This window comes from Panthera tigris, chromosome B2 (genome assembly GCF_018350195.1).
Source record: "Panthera tigris isolate Pti1 chromosome B2, P.tigris_Pti1_mat1.1, whole genome shotgun sequence".
NCBI lineage: Eukaryota > Metazoa > Chordata > Mammalia > Carnivora > Felidae > Panthera > Panthera tigris.
In genome coordinates, this window is record NC_056664.1 from 37,021,262 (window position 1) to 37,033,390 (window position 12,129).

At 34.0% G+C, this 12,129-nt stretch overlaps 1 protein-coding gene across 6 annotated transcripts in view; it reads left to right on the forward strand.

Annotated features, from left to right (window-relative positions):
- Positions 1 to 12,129, forward strand: part of DNAH8 (dynein axonemal heavy chain 8) — a 325,383-nt gene that overhangs the window by 31,542 nt on the left and 281,712 nt on the right. For all 6 annotated transcript variants that reach the window (XM_042986265.1, XM_042986264.1, XM_042986266.1 and 3 more), the window contains 3 exons: positions 3,432 to 3,608; positions 4,654 to 4,767; positions 10,834 to 10,941. In XM_042986265.1, coding sequence (XP_042842199.1) covers positions 3,432 to 3,608; positions 4,654 to 4,767; positions 10,834 to 10,941 — 399 coding nt within the window. The remainder of the gene's footprint in view (positions 1 to 3,431; positions 3,609 to 4,653; positions 4,768 to 10,833; positions 10,942 to 12,129) is intronic.

Genomic DNA, 12,129 nt, shown 5'->3' on the forward strand with positions numbered 1-12,129 from the left:
TTCACATACACACAAATACAGAATGTACTGCATCCTGAAAGTACCCAATTTGAGGCTGGTATCTATCTGCGAAACATGTTGTAACAGGAATTAAATTTCAAGAATTTTCATTCTTTAATTCTGTGATTCAAACTAGATAGACCTTCAGCCAGTTAAGAGAAATTTAAATTATGTCTAGTGTCCTCTATTTAAGGTGATGAGGAAGCTTGTGATAGGATTAGGAAAGAGTTCTATACAGAATGGTTAAAATTAAAAGCAAGTAACTTTCATGGAGTGAAGAAAGAACCTTCATGGGTCTGAAAAATCAACTATGTATTCTACTTCCTTTGTATTCTTAAAAATTCCATCACAATTTGAGTTATGTGAAGCTATAAACATAAAAAGTACAGAAAACAATATAACAAAGACCCCTGAAACTACCATTGAGATTAAATAGATAGATTCTCATTTTACTTCAGATCTGTTTTATTTTCTGCCACATTTACTTCAGATCTTGTTTTATTTTCATGAAAGCCTCCAACCCATCCCTTTCCTTCCCTCTATATTACCACTATCCTGATGTTTTTGTCTCTCATTCTCCTGAAAGTTTTACACTTTTATTGCATTTTCATATTTATAAGCTTTAAATTATATATATTAAAATTATATGTATACACTATGTATATATATAAATACAGAATATATATTTGTGATTAAGGTCTTTATACAATTGGTATTTATAATATCATTTCACAGTTTATGTTTTTTCTCATTTAGCATTCTCTTTCATCTATGTTGGTACAAATAAATTAAATTATTCACTTAACTACTGTCTGGTGTTCCTATCAGTTTATTATATACATTTTCAGACATTAAGATACATTTAAGTCATGTCTAGTATCCTCTGTTTAAGGAGGTAGAGAGATTTGTTCATCCATTCCCTCAGAAAGACAGTTGTTTCTATTTTTAGAAATTCACTTAATTTTTAGAATTCAGTTAATACCTTTGTTCAGATCTCCTTTGCACAGGTTCTAGAGTTTCTCAGTGGAATTGCTGACAGCAATAGCATATGGCTTTTTTTATTGGCTATTACATAGCCCTCCAAAGAGTGGTTGTATTAACTTACTTCATTTTTATAGAAGCATATGAGAGTTCCCATTTCTTCAAATCTTTTATTGCACTTGGATCATTAGATTTTTAATCTTTGTCAGTATGTTGGGTGTGGAATGATACCTTATTTTGTATTACTCTGATTTCTATTGAGGTTGAATGTGTTCAATGACTATTTAAGTTTTCTCTTTGTTGAATTGCCTGTTCACATCCTTCACCTAGTTTTATTTCAGATTGCTTGATGATATCTTACCAAGTTGCTGGAGTTTAAATAATATTTTCCATATGTTAACTTTGTTGGTCTCCATTGTGTCCTACATGTTCATTTGGTATGGTGTCTTTAGTCATGTGAAAGTTTTATATTTTAATGTAAACATATTAGTTACAAATTGTAATCCAGCTTCATTTTAGCTACCTCCAGTGGTAGGAACATTGTGCTTTTTGTATTTTATTTAAGAAACTCTTTTCTACTTAAATATTATGTAGATATTCTCCTGAGTTATTTATTTACCTTAAATATTAGTGAAATCTACAGAAATAAATACCATAAAAGAAACAAATTGTTGTAAAATGAACACTCATGTAACCTTTGCACAAGTTAAGAAGCAGCATTACCAGCACCTAACAGTCCCCATGCATCCCTCTTCCCAATTTTAACTCCCTTTTCTTTCCCCAGTGGTAACAATTTTCTTGACAATTATGATATTTAGTTCCATGCTTTACTTCATCATTTTCCCCTCATCTCCTATGTTTTCTTTAAAAGTGTTGCCATTTTGTTTTTAATATTTAGATTTGTAATCCATCTGGAATTAATTGTGTATGTGGAGTAGGAATCTAATTTTGTCTTTTTCCATATAGTTAGCCAATTGTCCCCAAAATAAGCTGTTTATTTAATAGCCCATTGTTTCCTCCTGACAAATTTTTAATATCACTCTGTAATATATAAAGTTTCTAAATCCCTTTGTCTATCCCACTGGTCTACTTATTTGGGTTTTACACTCATGTAATACTGCTTTCATTTCTGTAGTTTTTTACTAAGTCAACATTTGTCATGACAAGTCCCTTTATGTATTTTTCTTCAAAATTGCATTGGTTATTTCTGGTTAATTATTCTTCCAAATTAATGTTAAGACTAGCTTTTCAAGTATTCTGAAAAACTCTATTGATATTTTGATTGGTTTTCATTAAATGTATACATTAATTTAGAGAAAATTGTCACCTTTATGTGGTTGAATATTTCCATCCATGAACATGGTATTTCTCTCCATTTATTTAGGTCTTCTTTTGTATGCTGAAAGTAAGTTTTCTAATTTTATCCACAAAGATATTGTACATCTTTTGCTAATCTCTAGATATCTGATCATTGTTGTTTGTTACAGCAAATACTATCTTCTTTTAGAAATTACATTTTCAGATTGCTATATGGCTTGTAAAGAAATGCTATTAATATTTATGTGTACATCCAGTAACCTTACTGAATTGTTCACTTTTACTTATTATAGAAGTTTGTCTTTAGATATTCTTGAATTTTAAAAATGTAGCCAAACATATCATCTTTGATTATGACAATTTTTTTTGAGAGAGAGAGCACACAAGAAGGGCAGAAGGAGAGAGAGAGAGAATCTTAAGCAGACTCCACACCTAGTGCTGAGCCGGATGTGGGGTTCAATCTCATGACCGTGAGATCATGACCTGAGCCGAAATCAAGTCTGACACTCAACCAGCTGAGCCACCCAGGCACACTGCCATTATTGTTTTTGTTTTTTTTTTAAATTTCCAATTCTTATGCCTTTTGGTTGCTTTTCTTGTTTGGAGACCTCCATTACCACGTTGAATAGTAGTGGGTGGTGTTAGTGGCAAATTTTTCTTGTCCTTGGTTTTAAAGTGATATTTTCTAAAATTTCATCATTAAATATGAGGTTTGCTATAGATTTTTGGTAGATACTATTTATCATGTTAAAGAAGTTCCCTTTTGTTCTTAGTTTCCTAAGAGTTTTTCTTTTAATTTTTTTTTAATGTTTATTTTTGAGACAGAGAGAGACAGAGCACAAATGGGGGAGGGGCAGACAGAATCTGAATCAGGCTTCAGGCTCTGAACTGTCAGCACAGAGACTGACACAGGGCTCGAACTCACAAACCATGAGATCATGACCTGAGCAGAAGTCAGATGCTTAACTGACTAAGCCACCAAGGCGTCCCAGTTTGCTGAGAGTTTTTAATATTCTTCAATTAAAATTTATAAAAATTTTTAGCTTCCTTTGAAAAGATGCAAACAATGAGGTTTTACCAAAGAAGAAAGTAGCATTCTTAAATTCCGTGAATTTTTTTTTTTTTAATTGCAGGTACTTATTGAGAGTGAGCAGATGAGAAAGGAAGCTGATGACTCAGGTCCACTTACTGAATTGGAACACTGGAAACGCATATCAGCCAAATTCAATTATATCATTGAACAGATTAAAGGACCAAGTTGTAAGGCTGTCATAAATGTGCTTAATGTTGCACACTCCAAACTGTTAAAGGTAAAAGGCCTTTTATTTTAAAATTTGATATGCTTCAGAAAACCAACTAGAAAATTACCCTTCTTGAACTGCTTCTTCACATCATATACTGGAACCATGTGTTGAGAGTTTTAAACGTTGAGTGAGGCTCTCTCATAATCCACAATTATTTCCCAAAGAGGAAAAGGAAGTATAGAAATGAAGACGTATTTCTCAATATTTTGTGTATCAATTTTGACAATACTACTATGGAATGATTGCTATTTATTTTTAAGTTGCTTTTGAAATTGTGAATCAATAGAGGCTCATTGAGGTAAAGAACTACATAGAAAGTCAAAAACAAAAATGTGCTCTTGTTAGATAGCTCATGTCCACTAGTCCACAGTTTGGTTTGATTTTTTCTGGGTCCTTTTATTTTTCTGTATTCTTTCTTTAAAAAATTTTATCTATATTTATCTATATCTGTATCTGTCTATCTAGATATATATCCTTTTTTCAAAGACCCAAAATAATGCGATGTTATAAATAACTAACCTAGAAAAGTCACTCCAGATAGAAGCAAGTCCAGCTTAAGCCTACAGACAAAATGTTAATTACAAACAGAATGAGTCTTTAGTTTTAGTAAATCATTTAAGGTGTTTATGATAACTTTGTCTTAAATAACATAAGAAACAGATGTATCAATCACATTTCAGTATCAGCTACTTTAGTATATGTATGATTATGGAAAATAGCCTGAATTTCTTTTTTTTTTAATTTTTTTAATGTTTATATTTGAGAGAGAGAGAGAGAGAAAGAGAGAGAGAGAGAGACAGTGCACAAACAGGGGAAGGGCAGAGAGAGAGAGACAGGGAGACACAGAATCTGAAGCAGGCTCCAGGCTCTGAGCTGTCAGCACAGAGCCTGACGTGGGGCTCAAACTCATGAGCTGTGAGATCATGACCTGGGCTGCAGGCAGACGCTTAACCGACTGAGCCACCCAGGTGCCCCCTGAATTTCTTGACTAAAATTAAGTACAGTGATATATTTGGATGTTTCATGGAATTCTTATACATTTTTCCCCTAGAATTGGCGTGATTTGGATGCAAGAATAACAGATACAGCAAATGAATCAAAAGATAATGTCAGATACTTGTACACTTTAGAAAAAGTGTGTCAACCTCTCTGTAACTATGACCTAGTAAGTATGCTTTTTAAAGTGTACTTTTAAAAATAACTCATTTTAAAATAACTTAATATATGTGTATTGGGAAATGTATACTGCAGAAAAATTATATAAAAGATATATTTTCCTGTTATACATCTATCATGAATTATAAACTTATTTATTATTCCAAACTACATTTAAATATTTGACATTATCATGAGTATAATCTCATTTGTGAATTAAACTAATTAATCCATTGCACATCACAAATTACCCCAGAACTGATTCGCGTAAAACACAGTTCCTATAAGTCAAGAATCCAGGCATAGCATAGTTTGAGTGTCTCTGCCTCAGGGTGTCTCATGAAGTTGTGGACAAACTATTAGCTGGGAATGTGGTCTCACTGGAAGTGGAGACTAATAGTTGGAGGGTCCACTTCTAAGCTTGCTCATATGGTTGTTAGCAGGCCCCAGTTGCATACCACATGAGTTTTTACATAGGGTAACTTGCTTCCCCTAGGGTGAATGATCCAGGAATGAGCAAGAGAGAGTGCCCAACCAGCATTACCCTGATATCAAAGCACTACAAAAAGAAATAGAAAGATATCCCATGTTCATGGATTGGAAGAATGAATATTGTTAAAATTTCCACACTACCCAAAGCCATCTATATATTCATACAATCCCTATCAAATTTCCAGTGACAGTTTTTGCAATAATGGAAAAAAATCCTGAAATTTATATTGTACGTACCCACAAAAGATGTCCACTAGTCAAAACAATCCTGAGAAAGAATAATAAAGCTAGAGACATTGCACTTCCTGATTTCAAGCTATACTGCAAAGCTAGAGTAACTAAAGCATTATGGTACTGGCATAAAAATAGACACATCAATCAGACAGAAACAAGAGAGATAAATCCTCACATATATGGTCAAAAATTTTTGACAAGGGAGCTAAGAATACTCAGTGAGGAAAGGATAGTCTCTTCAATAAATAGTATTGGGAAAACTGAATAATCATATGCAAAAGAATGAAGTTAGACCCCTATCTTACATTGCCCACAAAAATTAACTTGGAATGGGTTAAAGACTTCATTGTTACACAAGAAACCATAAAACTCCTGGAAAAAAGAATGGGGAAAAAACTTCTTGACATTGGTTTTAGGGATGATTTTTTTGGATATTATATCAAATATGTAATATTATAATATATATTATGTATAATATAATATTATATATAATATATATAATATAATATAATAATATATAATATATATAATAATATATATTATATAATATATATATTTTGTATATATGTATCAACAAAATGTAAAGGCAACCTATGGAATGGAAGAGAATATTTGCAAATCATATGTCAGATAAGGAATCAATGTTCAAAATATGTAAGAATTTATACAACTCAATAACAAAAGCAAACAATATAATGGAAAAAATGGGCAGGAACTGAAGAGACATTTTCCCAAAGAAGTCATCCCAATAACCAATGAGAATGTGAAAGGAAGCTCAACATCACTAATCATTAGGAAGTACAAATCAAAACCACAATGTAATATCACTTCATAGCTATTAGAATGGCTATCATCAAAAAAACAAGATAACAAGGATGTGGAGAAAAAAGAACCCTTGTCCACTGTTAGTGGGAATGTAAATTGATGCAGTCACTATGGAAAACAGTACGGAGACTCCTCAAAAGATTAAATAGAATTATCATATGATCCAGCAATTCCACTACTGGGTATCTTTTCAAAGTAAATGAAATAAGGATATCTGCACTCCCATGTTCATCACAGTATTACTTACTCATAATAACCAAGATATGGAAAAAACCTAGGTGTCTATCACTGGATAAGTGGATATGTATATGAAAGATGGAAATCTTGCCATTTGTGACACGGGTGGACCTTGAGGACATTATGTTAAATGAAGTAAGTACGACAGAGAAAGACAAACACTGTGTGATCTCACTTATATGTGGAATTTTAAAAAGCCAAACTCATGGTAACTAACTCATAGAACGTTAGTTGCCAGGGCTGGAAGTGGGGGAAATTGAAAGATGTTGGTCAATGAGTATAAAATTCCAGTTACAAATCCATAAGTTCTGGGAACCTGATGTAGAGCATGGTACATTTTATCCTTTCTTTAGTAGAGAGGGGAAGTCAAGGAAACTAATATTTGTTGAGAACTTATGGCAGTGTTGCCCAACTTTGGCTGGGTGTTGCCTCTTTTGTGCATCACGTTTAGCCAGGAGAGTTCCTCAGGCAATTGTGTTTTTAAAGGTGTCCACAGTCTTGAAAACCCCTGGCCTTTTACTGTGGGCATTGTAATATATACTTTCCATGCATTTTCATTCTGTATGCAAAACAGTCCTCATTTTAAAAACAAAGAATAGAATTTGAGCATTTCTACAACTGTAAGTCATGAGACTGAATTTGAATCTAGCACTCTGGCATTTTGCTTTGTTTTTGTTCCTACTTCTCCATGCTGCTTCTTCAAGTTATTCTCTAAGTTAAAATGCTTTCAAAATAATTTATATTAGTGTCTGATATACAAATTCAGCATTCTCCATTCTAATTTTTGAAGACATAGTCAAAGCCTCCACATACATGTTGCCATTGGCTATATGGTTTGGTTGGCCAAACTTTTTAGGGAAAGGTCAATGCTGGTTTCATCCTGGAGTCAGGGAAAGAGGATTTGGAGAAGATAGATATGTATAGGGGTGGTTCATATCCATTCCAAGATGGTTCCGTTAACCAAGGAGTTTAATGTAGGTGAGGAGGGAAAAATGTAGAGTTGAGAGCCTTGGTCAGGACAGTTCTTACGGCCATGCAGGAATGTATTCTCCACCAGAAAGCACCATGAGAGAGAATAGGAAGACTTCCAGGAGCAGTCTTGGAATTGATTCCATAAACAGATGATGGGTTTTATTTACAGCTTATTTACACCTTTAGTACCAGCAACTGGACTTCTGCTGGGGACCTTTTAAAAATCCGTTTCACATTAGAACATTTTGCATCACTTTTTAGGTGTTTGTGTGCATATGATCATGAGTAAAACAAACCAAATTGGTAATAGAGAATTATGGCCATTACTTGGCTCACTCAGGAGCTCAGTGACTTGATTCCCCAGCTTTATAGCATGTGCAGTTAAAATCTATTTCTAAGAAAAATCAGAATTATCACATGTCACATGCATTTGGGCTTATTCACAAGAGTTGAAGATTCAAATATTAAATAGACATATATTTAAAGTCTATTCTAGGAGGACTACCTGCAAGTAGATATTGATGAAACAAATGTAACAAAACATTAATTTTTGTCAAGTGTAGTGATGGATATAACTGATCATTATACTATTCTCTGTACTTTTCTATATTATTTAAAGCTCTTCATTATAAAAAATAAACTTGGAAGAAAGGTACAATGCTTTTTATTGTTATCAAGCTCTCTAGATTTTTAGGTGTACTAATTTCAACTTCTTGGTTCAAAAGACTTGTTTAAATGTATAGAATTTTCACATCTTTTAGTTCTGGTGTTCTTTTCATCCTAGTAATTTAAAAAATTTTATTCGATTGCTCTAGCCATGGATATACATTATTATTATTATTTTGTTGCTGTTGTTGTTGTTGTTGTTGTTATTGAGCTTTTTATATTCTCTGATGAAGGAATGTTTCAAACATTATCTTTGATATTAAAGAAGTACTAATAATACTGTCATATAATTGCTTCCCCCTCATATAGTCACTGTCTTCGATGCATTCACTATTCTTTTTATCCTCATTTTCTTTACTCTCATTAATAGCAAACAGCAATTGCTTTGGTTTGTAACTCACAAACTAGTTTAGCTTGTAACTCACATTTGAGCAGGAAAAGTTCAGAGGACTCATGCTTCCATTTCTTGTTGATAAATTTTATGAATTTTATGTTTAATGTTTCATTTTATTATCTTGCTATTGCACTTTCTGGGTATTGGCATATCTGTCGTGTATTTTACATATAAAGTGTCAAACGCTGTGTACAGATAGGTAAGAACTATGTGCTCAAGGAGCTTCTCTAATAAATGATGTTTAAATTTAGATGAAGGTCATTTTCCTGATGGACCCATTTGGTGCCATCTCTGAGCCTTCTTCACTGGAGCAAGGGGCACTTTGTAGACTTGCTTTATTGAGAGTGGAAGGGACTCCTGCAAGGCTTATTTTCATTAGACTCTTTCTGATATGCAGATAACACATACAATATGAATTCTGACATACAAGGTTACCTACAAAGTAATGATGTTAATTTACATAAGTCACATACAATTGATTTAATTAAGCCATAGTTAACACCTGATGCCTAGGACATACAGTACACTATTCAGTAGTTATTTCTGGTTTTATTTTGTCATTATTAAAGAAATCTTTTAGGGGTGCCTGGGTGGCTCAGTCGGTTAAGCGTCCGACTTCGGCTCAGGTCACGATCTCACTGTCCGTGGGTTCGAGCCCCGCGTTGGGCTCTGTGCTGACTGCTCAGAGCCTGGAGCCTGTTTCAGATTCTGTGTCTCCCTCTCTCTCTGACCCTCCCCCGTTCATGCTCTGTCTCTCTCTGTCTCAAAAATAAATAAATGTTAAAAAAAAAATTTAAAGAAATCTTTTATATATTCTGTTTTGTCCTAGCAAAAGGCAAGCTCCTTGATGATGGAACAGCCATTGACCTGTTCTTCCATCCTGATTTGTGTCATAGTTAAAAGCAGGGTCTCAAAATCTCAGGCACATAACTGTAGTTATGTAACAACTGTGGGACAAGGTACTTAACTTCCCTGCTTCTATGTTTTCTCATCTGCACAATGGGAATAATCATAATACTTTATTTTTTAGGTTCTACGACAGTTATCTTTCTCACATTTAACATCTCTGTACTCAGAGCACATCTTATAAGAGAGTCCAGTCTTAAGAATCATTGTGGATGTGACTGGACACCATCTTAGATTATTAGTTTTCCGATTGAAGTGTTTTTTTTTTTTATTTTGTTTTGTTTTGTTTTGTTGGTAACATTGGTATGAATTTAGACTACGGTGAGTAAGTAACCAGCCTGTGGTACAAATCTCCAGGACAGTTTATTCTCCCACCATACCCAAGGAACAAGATTTGGACATGGAATCTTTGTTCCTGTCATTTTCTCCATGGCTCCTTTATTTCATGATTACATTTACAGAGGGCATTTAGCCTGTTGGTGGCTTAGTTTTACGGGAGAGTTAAAACTTCCCATATTGAGCATTTTTTTCCTTTCTTGCTAATGTATAAAGAATTGGTGCCATTTTGTAATCAGTGATGTTTCAGATGTGATGATCTAATGTACCTTAAATGATCATTGTCAGCATAAATTAAGGTAATATGTGAAGCTCATTGCCTAGTGCCTGGCATATCGTAAGCATTCAATATACATTAGTGATGGTTTATGTCTCTCTTGTACTTGTTTCCCTTTGCTGAATGCTTTTCCACTTGTTTCACTGTTTTGCATGTATCTCTTCCACTCTGTTGTGACTGCCTCTAGAACTGTCCTTATATTTGAATTTATATATTTGAATTTCTCCCAAATATCCTCCAAAACTGGTGGTAGTTAGTAGTTTTGCTGAAAGGTGAATTGAATTGCACAAGTGGAAATAGGTTTTAGTCTGATCTCTGTTTTAAACTAGCTTTCTGGCCATAAGCAAGTCACTTTACCCTTGAAGATATCAAGTTTCTTCATCTTTAAATAGATTGTCTTGAACTATTCATCCTAAAATCATTTTCACCTCTTAAATTTTATTTTTAAACAAACTTTTAAGGTTAGATGTACAGATAAGTTACAATGACAGTACAGAATCGTCTTCAAGTTTCTCCCGTTAACACCTTGCATTTTCTTGGTACATTTGTCAAAACTGATATTCTTTTTCTGTTCCAAGATCCAGTCTGGGACACTACATTGCATTTAGTAAAAGTTGACTTTAAGATCAAAGTTTCAGCCTTATTTTATGCATGTTTAGAGTTTTGAATTTTACAGAATATTGTTTATTAAAAATATAAATATATGACGGACTTCCCTTAATATATTTCAATTTTAGGTTTCCATGGCACATGGAATACAAAATTTGATTAATGCCATCAGAATGATTCACGGTGTGTCACGGTATTATAATACCTCAGAGAGAATGACCTCGTTGTTTATCAAAGTAAGTTTCCAAGGAAGAAATCACACATGTCACCCTGTAAAAAAGTTAATAATACTTTCCCTCGGGGCCAGAGAAGGGAACTGGGAAGTTTGGGTGCCTCTCCGAGTTAGGATTTCAATACTTCCAGTGGACAAGAAATGAAAGGTGTTGACTGGTTAGTTGTACTTAACTGAAGGTGTACCCTCTTTTTGTTAGAGGTAAGCCCTCAGGTGTTTTGTTTAAATGTAGCTGGTGCTTTTCTAATTTATTCTGTTCAGATAGTTTCCTCAGGACCTAAGAATTGTGTCCACTATTAACAATGTGTCTTTAGCCTCTCCCGGTGGCCCTGTAGTTTGTGTAAAATCTTCCTCTGATGACATATGGTTCATCACTTAAGTAACTTGAAAAATCATCCACGAAACACATGAATAGAATTTCTTTGTGATTCAAGCAGAACATAAATATATAAAGTAACAGTCACATTTCTTTTAACAAGCAAATGAATAGATTTAATCATCATCTATTTCCCAAACAAAGCAAGAAGTTTAGGATTTTTCCCCATCCCTTGTCTCTCTCTTTCTTGTTATGTATGTCCCACGCTGAGATTTCTCATTTTGTATTTTTGTTAATATTTAAAAAAATTTTTTTTAACATTTATTTATTATTGAGAGACAGACGCAGAGTGTGAGCAGGGGAGGGGCAGAGAGAAGGGGAGACACAGAATCTGAAGCAGGCTCCAGGCTCTGAGCTGTCAGCAGAGAGCCCGATGCGGGGCTGGAACCCATGAACCGTGAGATGATGACCTGAGCTGAAGTCGGTTGCCTAACCAACTGAGCCACCCAGGCGCCCCTATTTTTGTTAATATTTTGAAACTATTTTGCCTAATATTTTGTTAACATTTTGAATCCACATGTATTCCGACTGAAATCTAAGCGTTGCTAGTTTCTTTGATCACCTCTGTTTGGTGATTTCCATATCTTCCTCCATCTTGGATTCATTATTTCTTTGGGTGAAAAGTATTCTCAAATGGTTCTTTCAGAGAGAGAGTCTGTGTATGGTGAACCTCCTGAATTCCTGCATGTGTGAAAATAGCTTCATTTTGTCCTGCCACTCAAATGTTAGTTTGACTGGGATTCCAATTTCAACATAATTTTCTTCTGGAAACTTGAAGATGTTGTTGTCTCCTATCCAGGACTGTTCATGAGAAAT